This window comes from Solanum verrucosum, unplaced genomic scaffold (assembly GCF_900185275.1).
Source record: "Solanum verrucosum unplaced genomic scaffold, falcon-dt-bn FXZP01000049.1, whole genome shotgun sequence".
In the NCBI taxonomy this organism is placed as follows: domain Eukaryota; kingdom Viridiplantae; phylum Streptophyta; class Magnoliopsida; order Solanales; family Solanaceae; genus Solanum; species Solanum verrucosum.
The window spans coordinates 2,215,309-2,239,768 of NW_026020221.1; the positions used below are offsets into that span (position 1 = coordinate 2,215,309).

The window sequence follows — 24,460 nt, forward strand, 5'->3', positions numbered from 1 at the left end:
ATGGGAATGTTAAAATTTCAACTTCTTGTGTTAGTACATTTGTATGTATTGAACGGATCAAATTGAGATATTCATTTAGGTTCTCAATTTTAAAATATCTCTAGTCCATTACATTGGTTATACTCTTAATCTTGATATAGTTATTATGATTTGTGTAGTTTGTTTTATTATTTTAATATATTTAAAGGTGAAACTCAATGATTAGTCAAAATATTCCTAATGGAATGGATAATGACAAATTACATTCATGAAATAATAATTAGTTGATAGAATCGTATCTCGGATATGAGAAAGAAGACTCCCTTTTATGGTTGATTAAATTTTTTAGAAGTTTGATTTAATTCATAGGTGTCGGTAATTTTAACATGGGGAGTTAAATAAGTTATAATGGTAAATTTTGAAATTAAATAGAGGTGTACAATTACAGATTTTTAGTGATACAAACTGTGATTTATTATGATATGCTTAATTCATGTTTTTATCAATAAAATATATTAATTGAAAGCCTTTGCTAATAAATTTGCACTTCCTACTATGCCTGATTAATTGATTGAGTTTAGAAAAAAAAGACTATTAGTATTTTTTTTTTCTGTTTAGAAATAAATCGTTTTTGACTTGGTTCAAAAGAGGATTTTTTTTATTTCCTTAAAAGAAGAAAGAAGAAAATACTAGGTTTCTTTGTTTCCTTAGAAGATGAAAGAAACAAATATTGTTATTAATGGTATTAACAGTGTTTAATGGCAATTGAATACCTTCAATTGTGTTTAACGGCTAATGATGATATTTAACGGTTGTTGAATACCCTTAGTGTTTAATGACTGTCTAAATATCCTTACTGGTATTTAATGGTTGTTGATAGCTATTGATCATGATTGTTGGATACTTCTAACGGTGTCTAAATACACTTAATGATATTTAATGGTTATTAATTATGACTATAAACGTTTCATCTTTTAAACCATTTTCCTTTGCTGAAAAGTATAAATAGGGGTGGTGGTTCTCAAGGAAAGATCATCATTTTTTCTGAAAATATTCTTGTCTTGAGAGAGTTAGTCAGGAACTAGTAGAAGACTACAATCCTGGAGTCCTAATTTCTAATGAGTTGTGTGAAAACTTCAAAAGGTTAGAGTTTCACAATTTATTCAGTTTACATTATTATGTTAGTATGTCTGTTTGTGATCTTGAATAATGCTTTGCTATGCATATTTTAACAATTTTGTCCCGACATAATTTTTCTAGCTTCGAGTGGTAAAACTAGGAATGACAATTGGGTGGATTGGATCAAATTTGGACGGATCCTAATAGGTTAAGATAATTATAGGATCAAGACCCAACCCAATCCAACCGAAATTTGTTTGGGTCATTATGAGTTAGGTAATGGGTTACATTATGGGTTTGACTCAACCCAAACCAATTTTTACTAAGCTTGGTCATTTTATTTGTTCTTTCAAACTATTTTAGTACCTAATGAAATTTTTTTTTCTCTTTATTATGTCTATATTCAACATATCAAATTGAAAAAAGAGTTTTTTAAAAGTATTATGACAAAAAATTTCATGAGCCAATTCGAATTACGTATCAATCCAATTTTTAATGGGTTGAACTAATGAATGGGAGGGTCAATAACCCACTCAAACTTAAACGAATTACACGAATTGGATTTGATTTTGCCATCCCTAAATAAAATTAATAACCTATTAAAAAATAAGTCTGCTCAAATTTGGGTGGGCTGAATTAGGCATAATTTAGCGGATCAATTTGAACAGAACTAAAGTCGGTTCATCTAAAAAAAATGAATTGATAGTGCCTGGGGATACGAAAAAACTCTGTTCAATTATATATAAGTGTTTCTAGTTTTTCAGTTAAATAAGAGTGTTACTGAATAGAGTTTAAAAACATGCGTACAAACAGATCATTTGAAAAATAATTTACACTTGTTATTTTCTTGGGACAGAATGTTAAACATATAGGATCATTCAATTATTGAAAAAGAAGCCCGGGGACTATAGGGTTGCACCTTGCATGGATACTCTAAAGTCCAGTTAGAATCCAATACATAACACTGTCAAAATAGCCCAATCCAGCACCATAGTCCATATCATAAGAAGGCCCAAAATAGCTCCCAACTGTAGTGTAGACAATACACTAGTATAGCCCACAGCAGAAAAGCCATCCAATTCCTGACTAAGCAGTAAGCACGTTTAATTTTTAATTAACTACTATATCTTCCTTTAAGGGAAAACTACTTAACTACACATACATTACTACTATATATATATATATATACTACTAGATATGGGACCCCGTGCCAGCACGGGGCCCAATATATGTTACTGTTTCTGTTTTAATTTATGTGATACATATGAACTTTGAAGTTAAGCAATTTTTTAGTATGTTTTTATATATTTTAAGTTGCTAATTATTTTTATTTAGAGTATGTTTTACGTAAATATATTATAAATCACAATAAATAACAAGTTAATTTTAAAAAAAAAACTTATAAAAAATTCATTGACTTTTGAAATTTCATTTGTATCACATAAATCAGGACAAAGCGAGTAATATATATGAAAATTACATAAAATGTACTATAACTCACAATCATTAGCAACTTAAAATATCTATATATCTATATTTCTCCCAATTTATGTGGTATAGATGAAATTTTGAAAGTTAACAAAAACTTTTATATGTTTTCAAATATTTTAAGCTATTAGTTATTATGATTTATAATACTTTTTACATAAAAAATTTATTTATATAAAGTATAAAAGAAATTTTTTTAAAAGGAAACATAAATGTTAGCAGGAGTCCAATCTATGTTAATTTCCATGTTTTAATTATTGTAATACCGATTGAATTTGGAGAGCCAACTAAATTTTTTTAAAGGAGTTTTTTTATAAATTTTAAGTTGTTAATTATTATAATTTATAATATTTTTATTAATTTTAAACCAATATATGTTTTTCGCTGTCTCAATTACATGAGACATATGGAATTTGGAGAGTCAACTAAAATTTTAAAATATATTAAGTTGTTAATTATTATACCTTATAGTACTATTACGTGATTTTCAAATAAAATATGTAATTTTTTTTATTTCAATTTATATGTCATTGATATAATTACATATATTAAGTAATGAAGAATTAATGTCTAAATTATGTGACACCTATGAATTTTGGAGTGTAAATCAAATTAGTTATATGATTTTTAAAATATAAAGCGGTTAATTATTACAATTTATAATAAATCAAATTTTATTATTTTTAAATTTATGATCTCAATTGTCAGCCTATGCCACATTATAAAATGTTCCAAAGTAGATATCAGATTTACAAAAATGTTGATGCCAGCTAAAGTAATAAAATAACATCTAAGGGCATGAACCTATATATGTATATATAAAGTTGAATATAGACAATTTGATGTGGCATCTCTCTATGACCAGTATTTCTATTCATCTTTTTTCTCCTTTTTTTGACATTTTATCTTTGTTTTGTATTTCTTATTTGTATTTTTTTAAAAGTATTTATATCATACCCGATTAATTATGCCCTTTATAACATCCAATACAGTAATATAGATTTAAGTAAATGAAAATGGAAGATGAAAAGATAAAAACTATTCATTTTTCATAACTGTTTTTAATTATTTAGCCTATAAAATAAAATAAAAAAATAGTTGACACCATTTGTAACAAATAAGAACAAATTTCTTCACTTTGGCTCTTCTTCTTTTGACGATGATGATCAATATATGGTATCAACTTCTGTCGCTAAGATGTCCATCAAATTTCTAGGTCATGTGACTTTTTTAACAAAAGAGAAAGAGAGAATATCTCATGATTCTTGTGAAGACATTGATGTAAAGAAAGAGATTATGTAACAAAAAGTTCTTTTCAAAATAAAAGACTTTTTGAAAAAATGTTTATTCCTCCTACAAGGAGAGAAAATTTATTGTGGTTGACAAATTTATAAGAAGGCTGATTAGTGTTTCAAAGGGTAAGAAAAAATATTTGGAGAAAAAATCATTCTATTTATGGAATTCGTATCAAACTAGGAGGAGAACAAGCAAACATTTATTTTGTGATTTGAAAAGAGAGAAAATTAGATATTATTTCTTTCAACCTCATTATTCTTCTAATTTCTTTCTTCTTTTATTTTGTCTTGATTTTTTGTATCTTTAAAGTTTTTTTTTCTTATATATCTTTAATTAAAGTTTATATATATTTTCTTTAAAAAGAATTTAAAAAGATGATCATATTTAGTTCATTTCCTCATCAATGCTATTAATCTCATAATTAGTGTTATTTATATTATTTTCTTAATTACTTTTTTTTCTTTCATTTAATTATTCATTTGAAGAAATTAGTTATTATAACTTTATAAGAATTACACATGTATTTTTACATAATTGATTTGTTATTTTAAATTTTTTGGATCATTCTTCATCTGAAAGTTTCTATCTATATGTAATAATAAAGCTAAAATAGAAAATGTGGGGTGACACCTTCTTAGCAATAGATACTTATTTATTCTTATCAATGTTTCTGACATTTTTTGTTATTTTTTCCTTAAAATAATTGTTGCCTCGATTTTTAGTTTTAGTTTTATTTTTTACCATTTTCTAATGTTAAAAGACTGAAAAATTTATATTGAAAATTTACAAAAAATAAAAATGATTTATTTAACTCCTATCATCATCAATATTATTATTAATTTGTTTTACTTCTTTTCTTAATCTTCATTTCATCATTAATGTAATTTATATCATTTTCTTAGATATATATATATATATTTGTGACATTTCTTAGAAGTTAGGATTATTCTTTATTTAATTTTTTAAAATTTTGAATTCTTTTGTCATACTAAATACAACATGTTTTATTATAATTACATTTAATATATTAATGAATATGTTGTACGAATGAAAAGAAAATTATCATTTCACAAAAACAAAGGTTAAAATATAATTTATTATGATTAAGGAAAGATAGAATTATTATTCCAATATCCATAACCATATATAATACATTAAAAATTAATTGAAAAGCTGTAAATGGAAAAGGAATCACCATTTAAGGAATCATTATTTTTAAATTTTTGAATCATTTCTTCTTCTAAAAGTTTCTATCCATATGTAACAATAAAGTTAAAATAGAAAATGTAGTGATACCATTCTTAGTAATAGATACTTATTTATTTTTATCATTTTTTTCTGACAATTTTGGTTATATTTTTCTTTAAAATAATTATTGCCTCAATTTTTTATTTTTTTTTAATTTTAAAAGACTGGAAATTTTATGTTAAAAATTTAAATAATAGAAAAAATGATTTATTTAACTTTTATCATCATCTGATCACTAATGTTATTTATATAATTTTCTTAAATCACATATTTTTCTTTTTTAACTCTTTTATATATATAAAGTTGGATATGTAAATGATGATGTGACATTTTTTAGAAGCTAAGATTACTATTTATCTAATTTCTCCAATTTTTGAGTTCTTTTGTCATACTAAATACAATATGTTTTATTATATTTACATTCAATATAGTAAACAATATGTTCTAGGAATTAAAACAAAATTATCATTTCAGAAAAATAAATGTTAAATTATAATTTTATTATGATTAAGGAAAGATAAAGATATTATTTCAATATCTCATAACCACATTCAATACATTAGAAATTAATTGGATATAATTGTAAATGAAAAATGAATCACCATTTAAGGAAAATAAATGTTTGCAATACCATAACAATTAAGGAGAGAGTAAGATATTATTTTAATATCCTAATTCGGAACTTTTAATCTACTACTCAATTAAAAAGAAAATGCATTTAATAACATTAAAAAGTTATTAGTTTAATATTTTTTCTCATTGTACTAATTCAATTCAATCAAACTTAATTTTAAAGATAAAATAACAGCTTCATTTTAATTGTTATCAATATATTTTAAAAAATTATCGTGAAAAGGCTTTTCTTGCACCTTATTTTAATTTTCATATACTATTATTATTTTTTCTATCATTTTTCAATGATTTTTTATTTCGATTTAAAATTTAATATTTATTCTTAAAACTCTGATGGTACAATTAAGGTGGAGTAGAATATAATAAATGATGATTCTTCTACTAAATAAGAAGATATAACGAAATTGAAAGGGTGAAGTTTTTTTTTTTTTTAAATGGATAGGAAATTCTATTAAGGTATCATTATGTCATCATTCACTATATTTTTAATATAAATTTCATTTGCTGATACATTTGTTTAGTACTCCCTATGTCCCTAATTACTTGTTCACTTTTCCTTTTATAGTTGTCTCTAATTACTTGTCCATTTTGACAAATCAAGAAATAACATTTTTTTTACCTATTATACCCTCAATTAAATGAGTACTTTGAAAATTGCAGAACTTTTCATCTACTTCATAATTAATAGGGGTAAAATGATAAACTCAATATGTCATTAATTGATTTCTTAATAAATGTGTCAATTTAAAAGTGGACAAGTAATTAGGGACAGAGGAAGTATTACAGTGTTATTTGACATTATGAGATATTTCTTAGACATTTAAGGAGAATGGTACACCAGAATATATATTATATATTAAAGGATCAACTTCATGCAATGGAAGAATTTGTTATTACCAAATATATTTTAACGTATTTGATAAAAAATATATTCTTCCTCATTTAATAGATGTAAAATTCGTGAAGCTTTATTTTTTTCACAATCTTCATATTATTAAAACAAATAATAATATTACGATTAAACAATAGAGTAAATATAAAATTAATCAAAAATATTTAATTTTAATGATTGTGCGAAGTGCGGCCAAGTTCTCTAATTTAAAACAAAAAAGTCAAATTTAAATGGGTCTACTATAGAATTCCTAGAAATCCAACTTCAAAAATTATGTTAAAAATGAAAATTAAAAAGTGAAATAAATTTAATTGAGAGTTATCCTTCGTCTGTCCCATTTTATGTGACACTTTTTATTTCTCAAGAATCAAATAGTTTAAGTTTGACCATAAATTTGCGTATGATATCTTCAATTTTTTTAAAATGAAATTTATATATTTGTAAACTATGTAAAAATCAAAACATTATAATTCATAATAATTAATAATTCAAAATATTTTAAAGATCTATGAAAAATTTAAGATGAAAGATAAACTAAAGAGAGTAAAAGGGGAGAATGGAAAGTAGAAAAAAAGAATAGTTCATCTTTTTGGTGGGCCTCAATGTACAATTTCTATAGCTTTTAGTCCAACTCTTTAGTGCAATGTTGGTCCTCCCAAACTCCCATTTCTAAATAGGAGTAATATTTACCTCTAGTTTAAAATAATTACACATACTACCATTTTTAATATTTATACCATATATATTAAACTATTTAAATAGATACACAAATCCCTTGAATATGGTACTCTATCAAATAATTATCTTAAATTTAAATTCCTTAATTAGGGTTTAAAAATTTCTACTATATCTGATGTTTCCCCCCATCCCACGTCCACCAGCCCCTTTTCTTCCTTCATCTTCTCCCTCTTTCTTCCTTCCTCCTCTCAATACATGTTTGCATGTTCAAATCAACATTATACATATCAGTTTGTTTCTATTGTTTTATTATTCTCATTTATCTTGGTTTTGTATCTTCGTTAAATTTCATAATATTCTAAAGTTCAATTTTAAAAAGTTTTTCAAATTAGATTTTATATTTTTTGATTATGTTGTTTTTCAAACCCATTTTTCCTACTTAATTGAAATCCACAATTACTACCAAAAAGCCCAGAATATTTGTGTTTCAATTCAAGTTTGAGAGGCTTAATTCTGGCTACAGATAAGGGGAAATCAAGAATCTGATTACACGGCAAGCATTTAAAGAAAAGTTTGAGGATATTTTATGATTTTCTGGAGAAATGGGGTTGAAGATAAAAGAGTTGATAGGGTAATCACCATTGTTTTGGAAGTCGGAGAGGTTAAAGTTCAGAGTTTTAGACTTCTGCCATTGCCAAAAAATTGCTCATTCGGAAGAGTGGGAGGTTTTACAGAATTTGCTAACCCGATTAGCACAACCCGCAATCAATTATACAAAATGGGAAGTTATTGGTTGTCGTTTTTTAGTTGGGTCGTAGAAATTAAATAAGTAATTAAGTGCACATCAAGTGCAATTTGTTGGACATGTATTTAGTTAAGAGTTCGTGTAGCGAAGTTAAGATTATATGTTCTATGAGAAAAAATATCAGATGCTAAGAAAAGAATGAAGAATTTTGATTTTTTTTAAAACTTTTTTATGAGATTAATGATAAGACAGATTCTAATCTACCGTAGTGATTTGTTTTTAAATACATGTATCCCAGTTACATTTCGTATTTAGATACACATTATATGTATATGCTTACAATGTATCCTAGATACATGTTTTGAATATAATGTATGAAATTGATACTTGATACATCAAATTAATAATAGATACATATAAAAAATATATGAAATTGAAATCAGATCATATAAATAGATACATGAAATTAATATTAGATCATATAAATAGATACATGAAATTAAATATTAGATGATATAAATAGATACATGAAATTAATATTAGATACATAACAAATGCACAAAAATAATACTAGATACTTTTATGATACATATAAATGTACTTGTATGATATTCATGTATCTAAGTGTTTAGTTTGTTGGATACAATATATATTGATAATAGATATATCAAATAATAAATCTATTATTTGAAGAGTAATAAAATGATATTAATGACAAAAATATACTTGTTTTTTTTATCTTTTATTAATAATATTAATTAATTTTATATTTCAAAGACTAATAAAATGAAATTAATTAAGCATAGATACACTCCTTGATTTCCGCCTTATGTTAAGGAATTTGATTAATTTAAATTTTCAGAATTAATTGTCAATTCGACAAATACATGTATCTCATGGATTCAAATTCATGTATCCTAAGCATGAAATGTGGTAGAGGAAGTAATATTTATAACTATAGAGAATCTTAGTAATTAGGACCTAAACTAGTGGGATTCATGTAGTTTGCCCTATCTTTAATCCCTTTTATATATAACTAAAATATATAATATTTAAATTATTCTTATAGATAAATTACCCTTAATTACGTAATAACAATAAAAACTTTACAAAGTACATCAATAATTCAATAGTTTAACAATTTATAATTCGTTAAAATTATGACCGATACAAATGCACCTATCAATTAATTGGAAGATTAATTATGTTCAATCACAAATCACGATGACCAAAGTTTCAATTTATTTATACTGGAGGGACTAAAAGTGTTAACTATTGCTTTCTTTTTTTAAGTGTCAAAAATCCCTCAAAAAAAAACCAAAGCAGAGAAAAAGCCAAAAGCCTATAACAGACTGTTTACTTTCAAACTCATCTCTCTCTGCTAAATCCATTTTTTTCATGCAAACTTTCTCATCAACATCTGTCACTCTTCTCCCACGCGTCCATTCTCCTCTTCCTTTATATTCACTCCCACCTTCTTCCCTCTTTTCTCATCCTCAATTTAATCATCATTCTCTCTTCAATTAATTTATTTATTTTTTAAATTAAAAAAAAATTCAAATCTGCCGTTCTATCCATGGCTGAGCAACAGTCCCGTACCCAGCAGCAGCAGCAGCAACAGCAACAAGTTCACCCAACGGAGGCTATCAAAAGCCTTCTTCCTCAAAAAGGTCCTTCTAAATCCCAAATCCTTGCTGTCGTCACTCTCTTCCCTGTCGGTGGAGCTCTCCTTTGCCTCGCCGGACTTACGCTCGTCGGAACTGTGATCGGACTTGCCGTTGCTACTCCTGTTTTTCTGCTGTTCAGTCCGGTTTTGGTCCCGGCGGCACTGACAATCGCGCTGGCTGTTACCGGATTTTTGACGTCCGGTGCGTTTGGGATAACGGCGTTGTCGGCGCTATCGTGGATGATAAATTATATGAGGAGAATGAGGGGAACAGCTGGAGAGCAGATGGAACATGCGAAGAGGAGGGTGCAGGAAGCTGCGGGGCATATGGGACAGAGAACAGCCCAGAAGGAGACTACTAGAATGCGTGATTGAAATTCTGATTGGAGTACTGTTAAGTTCTGTGTTTTTTATATATAATTTAATATGTGTATGTATTACTGTGTTTAATGTGCTTAATTTGCAGCGTTTTGATTTTCTAGTACTATTATAATAAAATGCGTGAGCCCTTTTGTGTTTGGTATCTTCTTTTCGTTGAATGTCGAATTTGGACTCTTGTTGTTTTGCCGGTAAACAAAGTTACGATTCTTTGTTTTATAACAACATAAAAAAGAAAATTCATCAAACCACAAAAGCCAATTGATCAGTTAAATTCCTTGTACATTATCTAAGTGGCGTGATATGCTATATCACTTATTTGTGTCTATTTTTCACACTCAAGAAAATATTACTAGTGCAGAATTTAAACCTTAATGATCAGTCGCTAATAATATTGAGATGGAAGTGAAAGTCAAGCCATATAATAGTGTGATTGAGCAAATAATTAACACAATGACTAACATGGTAGAATTTTGGAAATATCAAATGTACTTTTTTAAAAGGGAAAATTATATAAAATGACAATCGATTAAATTTTTTACTCAATATAGCCATTCCGCCACCTTTTCTTTTCATCCAAAAATCTTTTTTTGGATGAATATGGATGCATATGCTTTCGGCCACCCTTTCTTTTCACATCCAAAAAGGAATTTTACTTTTATGTAAAGAAAAGGTGGCCGAATTTTCAGCCATTTTTGGATGAAGAATATAGATGTATGTATATTTCTGATATATACTATTTATAATCCATTGATACAAAATATATACATTATATAAACTATTTAGGCACTAATTGAAATAATTTATCACTTGTACAGTTTTGTAATCTATTAAAAACCCTAGGTCCTTTTACGTGGGCTAGCAAGAAAGAAAACGTGGGCCAAAAACCAACTAACATTCACAATATAAATTAGGCCCACTAATGTATTAACTAATAATTTTTCATCTCATACATTATAGGAAAAATTACATTTATATGTATTACTCAATATTTTTTAAATAAAATATGTCACTACTAACCAATTTTTAAAGTAATATTCCGATCTTCATATTCTATTTCTTTAAAAAACTTTATCAAAATGCTCATAAATGTATACATCTATAATGAAGTAAAAGTACTTTTTTTCTGAACTGTGCAATGGTTGTGCCATATTTGTGCCAAAAGTGTGTGCGCAAATATAAAGAAAATATATTTGAGCTAAAAGAAAAAAAGTGTATTTTCAGCTTTAAAAACTAGCGAAGTATATTTGCGAGCCATATTAAATAAATATGTTAGGGATATTATTGATCCTATTATGTACTTGGAGATATATATTGATGACTGATGATGTTGATTGTCGGTAGTGATTGATGGTTGTTATGGTAATTGTAGTTGGTGGTGATGATTGTGAATGGTGGCTACTGGCTAGTGGTGGTGATGACTGATGATTGTAATGATTGGCAGTGACGTCAGTTGTGGGTGGTGGATGGTTAGTAGTTGCCAATGGTAGGCGATTGTGGTGAATGAATAGAATTATTGAACTATCCTTGAATATACATCTTTATGATATTAAAACTTTGTTACATATCTTAATTGGTCATCTATTCAAGTTTAGAGGTGTACAAAACCGAATCGAAAATCGAACCAAACCGCAAACCGAGTCAACCCGGAAAAAAATCCGACTATGACAGTAATATTGAATATTTGTTCTTTAGTTTTACATTGGTTTAGACAATTAAAATACATAATCTAATTTTAATTTCCTTTAATATTTAGTTATGTAACTAATACTTATTAAACTTAATTTTAGCATGATTTAGTACTTTTAAATTATGATCATTTTTCATTATGACTTGTTAATTTGCAATATTTGTTTTACGCGATTTCATTATTATTATTTTTGTTGGATATTTTAGTGTCATTAATCATATCATATTGTATTATATTTTTAAGAAACATCTTAGATAGTTGTATTTTGGTAGGACTAAAGAAATATTTGAATTACAAGTAAATTATATGTTTGTATGAATATTTTACCGGAAAAATCCGAAAAAATCCGAGGTTGAAAAACTCGAGTTTTATTGGTTTGGTTTGGTTTATAAATTTAAAAATTAGACACAAAGGGTTTGGTTTGATATTTGAAAAACCCGAACCAACCCGGCCATGTACACCCCTATATTCAACACACATTAAGTAATTGTAATGGTTAAATATCTGAATAATTATGATTCAGACCTAAAACACAAATGAACTTAATGACAAATTTGTATAATTAATAAGATTAAAACCTTCATTAAGTGCAAATAAACGAGGCCTTAGTATTTATCTAGAGTTATTCATACGCTTATCGTTATGCTTCATGCTCTTTGCCAAATGTGTAATTGTAGGTACTTGATGGTTGGTGTGGTTCATCTCCCTTGCTATGGTATGTTTGCCTTGGTGATAGCATTGAAGTATTGGTTAGCAAAATTGTTCAAATGGATGATTAGAAAGATATCTGGAGACAACAATGAGTTCAAATACCATTAAACAAGTCAAAAAACATTACTCAATATACACTAGTAATTCTTAAACCAAAATGTCTTTTTTTTCTTTTAAATTCTTAATGTTACTCAGATAAATGAGCTGAGCAGCACAAGCTATTCTATTTATACGTTTTACCCTCATCAACAGACTCGGAAGAAATGGAAAAAGATTTTATTCCCACATTCTTGAATTTCCTTTGTATATCCTCTTCATATTTGATATGTTCTACTTGAATCGAGGGTTATCGAAAACAACCTCAGTAAGGTTAAGGATGCATATCCGCCACCCTCTCCAAACCCCGTATGTAATTGTTGCTTGAATTTCCATGAGTTACCTTCATATTGTCTACTATTTTCAGCTTGTGATGCAAACCACTAAAGTTTATTCCAAGGGGAAAATATGTGAAACCTCTTTTAGTCATTTAGCAATGATTAAAAAGGCATTAAAACAAAAATGCATCATTTTAGCCTGAACTAGCATCTAAGTAGACATTTAAACTTATTTAAGATTAAACAAGTTAAACACATTTTGAGCCTTGAAAATAATTGAGATTTTAGTGGGGAGTTGTTTCTCCCTTTGACAGACATTATAATGCACAATTCAAATAGTCAAAACTCTAAAGCCAAAATTGAATACTGAGTACTGAGTGGGAAACAAAAAAGACACAACATTCAAAAATTCTAAATATTCTTCTACACAATGGAGATATTAAGTACCAATAGAATAATCGAGGTGTAAACAAACAAAGAGTCCTACAACAATAACAAGATAAGTGTTCAATTGTCAAGAAATATTATGTTCACATATCGCTCATCAAGCATGCAAATCTTGGCAGAAAAGATGCACTCTTTGGAACTCATTATCCACCAAGTTTTGAACCATATGCCAAATAGTGTTAGAGCATTTCTTGGTTGCTAAAAAAAGTGTTATTTGACATCTCCAGTAGTTCAAACATATCAGAAGCACACAGAAAGAACATCTTCAATGTGGCTAGCAACACATGGAGGGGAAATGGAATTCAATGAAGAAAAATTATGCACAGGAAAGTCCTTTGCCATGAAAAGCAGCCAGCACAAAAATAAAGGGAAGTAATCAAATCCAATGACAAGATATTCTAGGCACAACAAACATAATGTTTAGGTGGGGATTTCCAATAGAACATAAGGAAAACCCTTCAAATTCCTATCCCTACTTTGAATATGTTTTCCAAGTTGATGTTTTTTCTGTCTTTCTGATAGTATTTTCCTCTTCCCGGACCAATAATAAAAGAGAAGAAAAGAAATAAAAAGGATCCCCCATTTGCTTGAAATACCATAGTCAAGGTTTCACATTCTCCCTAATGAACTTCTCCAGCTGAGAAATTTCACCCGTCAGACCAGAAGCTTCAGCAACAATTACTCTGTTATGGCATTGAGAAAAAGCAAATGGTTCTCCAGGTACACCAAGCGTATATTCATTAGAGATATCTGCATCAGATACAACAGTTCTTGATGTACGAAGCTTGTCGCTGGATCAATAAGAAAACAAACTGGTTATAAAGCAGAACACAAGAGATAGTACTTCAGTTTTTAAGTTTTTGCAGTGGTTATGATTCAGTGAGCGTCCAAGTATATTAGCAAATAAAGCATGCAACAAGATTCCATGTTTGGGAAGGTTTTCTAGGCGTAAGCTTGTTGCTGAATTAATGATATTACCAACAATTTATAAAGGGTTGTTGTTCATTACCAAAAGGAGAATAAAGCATGCAACACAGTATTCCACCTTGGAGAGGTAAATTTCAACTCTTCAGAAGGCAGTTCTGCCTTTTTATGTGTTCGGATCAGAGTGATGTTTTACACACATAATATATATGTATGTATGTATGTATGTATACAAAAGGCAAATTGGTGTTTGCTACAAAATAAATGCATGCATAGTGTACTCTTACATTTCTTTCTCCAGCTGTTTTCTGATGAATTCTGCTGTATGTGCAGTTACTTTGTCAACCTTGTTGCAAAGGAGGAGTACTGGAACTTTTTTCTTCACCACACTTGCCTTTGTCAAGATCTCATATAAGTACCTTCATGCAAGAGGGATTATATGATGTAAAATTCAGTTGTGAGATATCCAATGCAAATTAACAACTGCCAATGTAAAGTATAAGCAACAACAAATGATCAGTACTCTGAAGCAGGACGGCAGTTTGGTAAAAATTCCACTGAATCCACCACAAACACAACGCCAGCTGCTTGAGGCAGGAACTCATCTAGTTTCGGCCTAAGACGAGAGTGCCCAGGGACATCAACAACGTGAACAGGCTTCAATTTCCCTTTCTGCAGCAAAAACCAAAACAAGTCGTATGTAATGTGAAATTCCATTCACAGATAAAGGAATTCAGTAAATCAATTACCAAAGAAAAAACTGATGGACCATCAGCAATAATAAGATCCATCTTTCCCTTCTAAAGGTATAGATCACAAGGATGCATGCAAAATGGTAGGGCAGAAAAGGGGAAACAAGATAAGACAATGTTCATTACCTTGTCTTCCTCAGAGTGTAGTATAAAACTGCCTTCATTTGGTTCCATTGACGTCATGGTACCCTGATGGGCTGAACCATCTCTAAGCTGGTATATGCCAGCACATCAAGATCAGACCAATTTAACTTTGAAAAGATTATACAGTTCACGTGTCAGAGAGTTACCTGGTAAAAAAGAAATGTTTTGCCGCCTCCACTTAGCCCAGTGAGTACAATGGTGTTAGATGTTGTACGCTTGAACAAGCGAACTGCAGGCGAAGAAGTAAACAAAAGGAAAATCTTCAAATTTTAGCCTCCAAAGAAAGTCAAAATAGATGAGCAAACAATCTAAAACTAATACATTAAGTCATTCACTGAGGATCATCATAGTGAACAGAAGAGTGATATAGAAATTACAAAAATGTGTGGCATTAAAGAGGAGAAATGAAGACAAAAGAAAATGATAGAAAGAGCTCACTAAGCCTAAAAACATTTACATTCTTCCCTTGAAACCGGTGGGCAAGGAAAAACATCTTTTTTCTTTGTGTTCTCCGGTAAGCTACAACAACTGCACAAGTATGCCACAGCATTTCCAATTGAACTAGTGCCTGAGACGGAGCCAGGATTTTATATCTAGTTCTGGACTCCCTTCACCAAGTCATCGCCAGCAATCAGCTCTTATCCCTTGGTGTCAAAGGGCGAGTTCCTTTCTTGTCTTGCCCAAAAACTTTCTTTAGGGCTTCGGTTCGAGACTCTGAATCGATCAATCGAATGGGAAAACACCTTTCCTCTTTTACTTTCTCTCCACTCCTGCTCCTGTGGCTTCCCTTCCGGGTTCATTTCATGCCCCCTCCGGTAACTCGAGGTCCAGCGGATCAATACAGAATTGACTTTAAGTGGTAATGATTGGGTTCTAAATTTATTGTGTGCGCATATTTAATGAATTTCTTAACACAAATACAATGTTTATTTAGATCCTGCACTCTAGAAATATATTCACTGTGAACTATTGGGAGCAGCTTATAACCATTAAAGCTCCCATTGTTTGCATTGGTAAATAGAAGTTCCCAGCTCAACTGAAATGATACCTGCAAAAGGTAATTCAGTTCTTTTTTGAAATAGGTAACTTTTTTTTTTTTGAAATAGGTAACTAAGGTAATTCAGTTCTTTTGTTTGGGGTAGATAGCTTTAGATGGCTCCTACTAGCTCTAACCGCACGTGCAAGTTCCCCTGCATACGGCTAAGTTGAGAAGGTCCTTTCCTTCGCACTTGGTAAACGATTCGTTGTAGCCAAGCTTACTGCTAACCTATCCAGTAGAGCCAAGCTTGAAGGTTTCCCTGCATGTGGCTCATTTGCTATAATTTCTGCAGATTTGTGTGAACTAGCAGACCGATCACTAAGTGGGGAAACTCCCTCCAGCATGAGCGAACCCTTTCGATCTGGTTAAGAATGAGCGCCACTATTCATGCCCAGTATATGTCATACCGACTAACACATCCAACGGCACACTCATAGACGAATGAAATTCACTTGTCAAATGTAAATTACTAGTCATTCTGTAAAGAACATTAGAAAAGAAAAACTCTTATTAAATTTGGTTCTTATCAGCATACAAGAAGGCTCTTGATGTAAGAGTTCTGTAACTTAATGGAATATGATGTTTTTGTTTTTTAAATTATTGAGTATGCTTAATTATGACATGATCATTAAGAATACTTTAATAATTCGCATAATGATTCTCAAATTTGAACAAAAACATAATCGTTAAGAATATTGTACATAATTATTCAATTCCAGAAATTTCCTTTGGCATGGTTGCAAAGAGAACAAAGGATACAATTTGGTCAAGTGGGTGACAGTTTTGCATAGAAAAGATAAAGGTGGCTTGGGCATCAGAGATTTGAGGAAGCATAACAACAGTCTTTTGATGAATGGTTGTGGAGATACACTGAGGAGAGGCAAGCTTTGTGGAAAGATTTGATTAAATGTAAATATGGGGAGGATGGATTCTGGTGTAGTAACATAAGCACGGATGCTTATGGAGCGGGGGTTTGGAGAGCTATTAGAAACTTATGGCCCAAGTTAGAAGCAAATTTACATATCAAGGTGGGGGATGGAAGGAGAACTAGATTCTGGTGGGATGTATGGATCAAACAAACCCCCCTAAAAGACCTGTTTCCTGATCTGTTTATTTTGTGCACCAATTCTGAGGCAATGATCAGTGATTGCTGGACAGTACAAGGTTGGAATCTCTATTTCAGAAGACTTCTAAATGATTGGGAAATAGAGAGAGTAGCCAAATTGTTGGAGGAAGTGGGGGATTTTGCAGGCACCAATACTGACAATGATGTTGTTAGATGGTCACACAGTAAGGATGGGATCTTCACAGTTGGCAGGGCATATAAAAAGGAGTGCAACTCACAAAGTAGAAGATACCAGAGTTCATGGAAAAATATCTGGAGGACTGCAGCACCAACAAAAGTTAAATGCTTTACTTGGCTGGTCATTAGACAGGCATGCTTGACACATGCAGTCTTGAGGAAGAAAAGGAAGATCATACTTCCGTGGTGCTCTTTATGTAGAAAGACAGGGAAACGAACAATCACCTATTCTTACATTGTACTTTCACAGCACAATTATGGTCCATGTTTCTCAACTTTTTAGAAGTGAAATGGACAATGCCCGAACATACAACTGATTTACTTAGTTGTTGGATCAGGAGAGGAGATAGTAAGAGACAGAAGACCTGGTGGAATGTGATACCACATTGCATTTGGTGGACAGTGTGGAAGGAGAGGAATAGTAGGAATTTTGAAGATATAACCAATTCCATTCACAAGGTTAAATGGAATTGCATTGTATCTCTATATTTTTGGTGTAAAGAGATAGTATTAGAGGATTCAGATCAACTTTTTGATCAACTTTTAGAATTCTTAGGATCCTTGTAAGTATTATGCTTTTTGTTCTTTTCTGATTTTTTAAAGGTCCCCAGCATATCCTTATTGCTGAAGAATACAATGTTTACCAATTCTCAAAAAAAAAATTGAGTTTACTTATTCTGAAATACAAAACACTAAAAAGAAATGGAACATCAAACAGACAAGTGAATAATACACCAGAATACTGAAAAACCACCCAGAAGAAAAGTGGTCGGCAATTTCTCTCCTGAAAAGCACCCAGTACATAGAAAGAAAGTTTCTTGCATTAAAACAGAAAGAATCTGTTTTCAATCACTGGAAAAAGACACACATAAATACCCAGCAAAACATCAGCATGGTTCAAATTGGTTGCTGAAGAATGACGCCCAAAAAAGTTTCCAGAACAATAACTAGAACTTCAATGAAAAGAAGGACTTCTAAGAAGAGAAATGGGAGAGCCCAGGATGCTGCCCCGCTAGCACTCATGCGGGTCCTTTGGAAGGAAAGAAACAGAACCGGGGTGTTGCCCGGCTAGCTCAATAGAGAATGATTATTATATTTGAGGAATAGCCTCTCATTTCTAGCTTCTTTTGGTGCACCCATGAGGCTCTAAATTGTATAGAAGATTGTGTCCTCTATGGTCATATTATGCAGCAGATCCTCTACTTTTTGGTATACTGTATGAGGAAGATTTTTCCATTACTTATAAAATTGCTTAACCTTATAAAAAGGGGTAGGGGAAGAATATTCTCCTTGGGAAGATGACTAAAAGTTCAATACTCAAAGGAATCAATAATTAGGTCTTGATCTATTTGAAAAAATTAAAAAAGGGAAGAAAAAATCTTTTGAGAACAAGTGATCGGAAATTCAATGTTCAAACAAATGACTCCATACTCAAACTCTGACACCATAAAGAAAAAATAAAAATGAAAATATGTTCCCATAAATTCTGATAGAAAATTCAATATTTAGAGGAGGGACTGACCTTAGATTCATCATCAAGGGGCGCAATGAATCGTTTACTTGAAAACTCTGTAAGAACGATTTGAAACACGGCAAAAAGAGTCAGCCCATCAGGATGATCACAAAAGGAGGTGCAGCGGGAGCAATTATGAAACACATTATAATAATGACTCTAGAATGATCATTAGAAGTAAGAGAGGGCCTCCACAATGGTCATTAGAAAGAGACATTTACAATAGTCATACTTTGCTTCATATTAAACCCATGAAAACAAGAAATTCAAGACGAACAGGCAGCTTAAGGCCTCTCACCTATAGGCAAAGCTACTGAATTCTATCAAAATTGTTGAGACGGTAATATCATAGAGAACAAGAAGAAGAGAAGATTTTTCCAGGAATGCTGAAAAATTGTCAGAAGAATGCTAAGGCAAGATGGTGTCACTGAATGATCACCAAAAAGACACCCTAGAATAATCACCAGAAAGAGACAAAAATAATGCACTCGTCAACGGAAAGAAAAAAATTTAGGCAGACAGATGGCATATGACCACTTGCTTGTGAGTAACAAACTCCATTACCATGTGGAAAAAAAAGAGAGAAGAAAACAACACCAACATACCTAGTGTAATACTACAAGGGGAGTCTGAAGGAAAAGAGAGAAAAAAAACGCTTACTGAATTTTGTTATTAGCAGTATAAAATAGGACTCATCATGTGGGAGGTGGTTTAAGCTACATGAGATATGGGAATTTTTATTTTTTTTAATTGGTAAATTGGGAGATATGGGAAATTTCATAATTGTGTTTCTAATATTCTTCATTTTTGTAATGATATTCTACTTTGTATAAATTTCTTGAGATATTCAAGAAAAATGGTATGATACATGAAGATGTTACACATATATTCAAGTAGAATGGTTAAAGTAGAGAAATACTACAAGAGTCTTGTGTTTTAAGGATATGTACACCAAAGTGAAAGCAAAAGTCCTACAAACGGTTGCGAGCTCATAAATGTTATACAGGAGTGAATCTATAGACCTCTAAAATCCGACATATTCACAAGATGAGTGTAGTGTCCAAAAATATGCAAATGCTAAAATGGATGTGTTGTCAAACAAATTTAGCCAAGATTAAAAATAACTATATACAACAGAAGGTGCAAGTAGCACACAGAGGATAAAACGAGAAAAGGTCAATTGAGATAGTTCGGTTCATGTCCCAAGTTGACCTCCAAATATACATGACCCAAGGTGTTAAACCATAGTGAGTGTAGGTTTCAGAGGGATGAATTAAACCCAAAATCACATGGAAAGAAGTTGTATTGGAGGACCTGTAATCTTTTGGAACCCATGCATGCTTAGTGAAAAGTAGGGCACAATAAAAGAAAAAGATTAATATTGGTGATACCAATATGTTAGGATTATGTTTTAATCATATTTCAATGTATATTTAATCCATTGCTTTCTAGGAGTCTTTTAGTAGGAGCCAGAGATATACATGCCAGTAGAAAATAGAGAACTTCTAATAGTCTTTTATTTTTATTTTTGTCTTGTAGAAAATTGCATTGAAAAGATCTTAAAAGGAGCAACATGAACAATTAGATATCATATATCCGACCCCAAAATGTTTGGGATATCAAGACATAGTTATTATTATTTTAATAAAAATATTCTGAATGATATTTTTCCTCTCAGAAAGTCTTTCTACCCCACAAAAGTAGGGGTAAGGTCGGCATACACCTTACCCTTCCCAGACCTCACTTGTGGTATTACACTAGGATGTTATTGTTGTTGTTGTTGCTATTCTTAATGATATTTTTGGTTTCTGCCAAAATAGTAAGAATATTCTACAAAACATGCTTAATGATTCATTCAATTATCTCTTCTTATTTACATACAAGTAAAGAAAAAAACAAGTCCTAAAACAGCTATCGAAACCCCAATTCTAACAAAAGATGATAAAGTATTGTAGGTTGATGGCTAGCTAAACAGAAGAAAACTATTTTCTAGAAAAATAAACAAACTATATGCTGATTGCTCAATGTTAACAGAAGATTCATATAATCAATTCCAACAAATTTGGAACTGAAGTGCAATTGACTAACAGAAAAAAGCTCTATTTTTGTAGCTTGACTAAGATATGCTGACTGAGCTATGTAATCAACATTTTGCTAGCAAACAAAGAAACCTTCAATTTCCTAATCAAACTCAGAAATGTGAAAATTCAAACAAATTCGACACACACAGATGAGAATTGAGAAACCAAATGAAATCTCTAACCCTAAGGGAAGTTTTAAGAGCTTACTGATTAACAACAAAATGAGAGTGGATAATACAACTCCAACAGCAGTATACAGTTGAACGGGAGGTATATCATTGATGAATTCTTCAGCTTCATTTAACCATTGCTGCATTTGAATCTTCAATTGCCCCACTTTCACCTTATCCATTTTCCCCAAAAATTCTTCACTCAATTTAATCTTTCCCCTATGAATTACGACAAACTTAATTCCAATTAAATTACAAAAACAGATACAGATAGTAGAACGTAAATAGAATTGAAAGTCGTCGGAACCTTATCGGAACGGCGAAACCTCACCGGCGATATAGAGGGCCACTGATGACTGAAGAGAGTTACAAGTGTATCAAAACGGGTTTATCGAAAAGGAAATTGGGCATTAAAGTCTACTCAAGTTTTGGGTCTTTACTTACGAACCGAAAATGCAGCTCATTGCCCAGCAGGAAATGTAATAATTGATCGGAGAAACTAAGCAAATACCCCATAAAAGCAAAATAATTACAAATATATACCCATTTACATTCATACCCCACTAAATAATTACATTATATACCCCAACTAATTTCGCATAACTGATACGGTATCATATATTGTATTGGTATTATTAAGGTTGATAATTTCGTTTAATTGATACTAAAACAGTATATATATACTATATTGGTATCATTAAGGTTTCTTATACAGAAATTACTCATTAGTCAATGATACCACAACAATATACATATACTCTTATAGTAACAAGAAACTTTAATGATACCACAACAATATACGCTTGAAGTAGATTTGGACTTACTTTAAGTAGATTTGAGTGCTGAGTTCTTGAAATTCCAACACCCTTGTTTTGGAGAATAAACGCTTCACACACATGTGACTGTAGTTTTAGCTACTTTTGCATGTACTTCAATAAAAAAAAAATGTTTGAAAACTAGTCTTGACAAGTACGTGAAACTTCAATAAAAATGTCCAAAGTTTGGCTTCATTTAAAATTGATCAAATGTTCAAACATCGCTGTTTAACAGAGCTTTATGCATGGCTACTTCAGATGCAAACAAATGGTTACTGCATCTTTCATTTGATAACCAATTGCTATTGTATTTACTTGACAAATCGTAAACGTAACCAATCGCTTAACATTACTTCTTATTTCGAAAGTAATTCTCCGATAAAAAATAAAAAAATACAAATTGCATTTCAAGGGGGCTAAATTCAAGAGTTTCCCAACAAACAAAATAGGATCTAATTACATGAATATTGAAAGAAAACTGCAGAACAAGGTAGCCAAAAGAAATTGAAACATGACAAGCTAAGATATGAATCCACACTAAGTGAACATGAAGTGAACCTAACAAACAATAATTGAGGCAGAGTATCACTTACTGAACACATATTTTCAAGTAATACAACTAATCTGACAAAGACTTGAAACTAATATTACTATTGAAACTAATACTATTAATGTTTATAAGAAGATGGCATGAACAGAAGAAAAAAAAGCCAAATAAATATCCAAAATTTAACATCAGTCGACTCAAATGAGTAGACTCACGAGAAGACGAAGTTTAACATCATTTTTGAAACCCATAAAATCACTTTAAAGAACAATCAGATTCAATCAAATGGATGGAGAGGGTAAACGCAAACAAGGAACTCATACACAAAGGACTCCACTAAGAAAAGAATGATAGAAGGTGTTGCAGAAAACTTAACTTAAATGTGTTCCGAATTCGAACAGAGAAGCATGCTGAAATACTCAAGCCATGATAAGAGACGTAATAAATTGTCAAGAGAATGATATGACATCTTCCAACAACGAAAACCACATCCTTACTATCTAATCTCAAACACAAAAAATACTGCTATCTTCAGAAATTTAGCTCTACAACAGAAAACAAAAGAAAGGAAAAGAGATTACCTCTTTCAGAGCAGCGAGACTGAGAGGATGATGAGCAGGGGAGCAACTTTCCACGACCACAAGTGAGCTTAACTCGAGCAAGCAAAGAATCGATACCAAAGAAAAACTAGTTCTTGATTTTTCGTAAAAATCTATTGTCTCCAACCTCTCTACTACTCAAAAATTTGTCCTTAATAGGGAAGAGATGAGGCCATTTATAGGGGAAGCTTGGGCGATTTGGGGGGGAAAAAAAAATCCGTTTGTTAATTTTTTTTTGAATTCTTCAGCTATTTTCGAAGCAACAGTGAAGGGGATGGGAAATTCTGAAAAAAGAGGGTAAAGGGGACGTGAGGGCCTACTGTTGTACTGTTGAGGCGAGGAAGACGACGTGTATAGTACGCGTACCTTCGCCGTTTGCTCTGTGGCTGATGTTGACGGGTCAGAGTCGCGGCTTTTGCCCGGACTGATGCGTCTGGGGAAGAAACGCGTACACTATTGCTGTTGGAGAAGAAGGACGCGCACCGGGGGGGGGGGGGGGTACTGGGTCTCGCTACTGTGAGGAAGACGTACAGGGATCGGGTCAGTTTTAGGCAGTGGGCTGAAAGTTATGGGTTAATTGAGAAACAGAAAGGGGAATCTAGTAAAAGCCCTAGGTCCTTTTACGTGGGCTAGCAAGAAAGATTACGTGGGCCAAATATCAACTAACATTCACAATATAAATTAGGCCCACTAATGTATTAACTAATTTTCCATCTCATAAAAACATGTGCAACTTTCACATATAGCAAACATAAAAATCATATTTGTATGTTATAACTATAGTTTGCATAATTGCACTCCATAACAAATTTTATGTTTGCTATAGAACTTTTGATTTGTATAATTCGCTACAAACATCCAATTTTATACAAATTGTTCAGTTTTGAATAAATTCATTTATATATTGTAATTTGTTTAATAAGATCTGTATTTGTATAAGTATAAGTGTATCATACGAAAATATATATATTTGTATTTGTATATACACTTTTCTCTCGCTTTATACAAACACAAACGCATTTATACATTTTATACCGAAATGTATAAAATGGCTAATTGTATACCGAATCAGATGGCAAAACAAAAGGGATGTTTGCTGCGAATTACAATTAAAATAAATTATGACTATAACATTTAATTTGAATTAATAGTTTGCTATTTCATACAATTTTCTCTAAAAACATTTATCTGTATAATATTTTTTAAATAAAAATTTGTTACTACGAACA

The 24,460-nt window shown here is 30.9% G+C and overlaps 3 protein-coding genes across 4 annotated transcripts in view; 1 reads left to right on the top strand and 2 right to left on the bottom strand.

The window, feature by feature from the left end:
* The window catches only part of LOC125831393 (FKBP12-interacting protein of 37 kDa), a 231,172-nt gene that overhangs the window by 112,441 nt on the left and 94,271 nt on the right, over positions 1–24,460 (bottom strand). The gene's annotated exons all lie outside the window — the stretch shown is intronic.
* Positions 9,655–10,267, top strand: LOC125831400 (oleosin H2-like). Its single transcript, XM_049510605.1, has one exon. The coding sequence runs from the start codon at positions 9,655–9,657 to the stop codon at positions 10,117–10,119; it is 465 nt and encodes a 154-aa protein (XP_049366562.1). The 3' UTR covers positions 10,120–10,267.
* LOC125831395 (uncharacterized) lies at positions 13,676–23,761 on the bottom strand. 2 transcript variants are annotated; one of them, XM_049510597.1, is made up of 7 exons: positions 23,552–23,761; positions 21,308–21,489; positions 15,311–15,393; positions 15,147–15,233; positions 14,792–14,940; positions 14,556–14,687; positions 13,676–14,135 (listed from the first exon to the last, which is right to left on the bottom strand). In XM_049510597.1, the coding sequence occupies exons 2-7, from the start codon at positions 21,450–21,452 to the stop codon at positions 13,946–13,948; spliced, it is 786 nt and encodes a 261-aa protein (XP_049366554.1). In that variant the 5' UTR covers positions 21,453–21,489; positions 23,552–23,761; the 3' UTR covers positions 13,676–13,945. The 2 variants fall into 2 exon arrangements, with proteins under 2 accessions (XP_049366554.1, XP_049366555.1); XM_049510598.1 differs by lacking the exon at positions 23,552–23,761 and adding an exon at positions 23,214–23,528.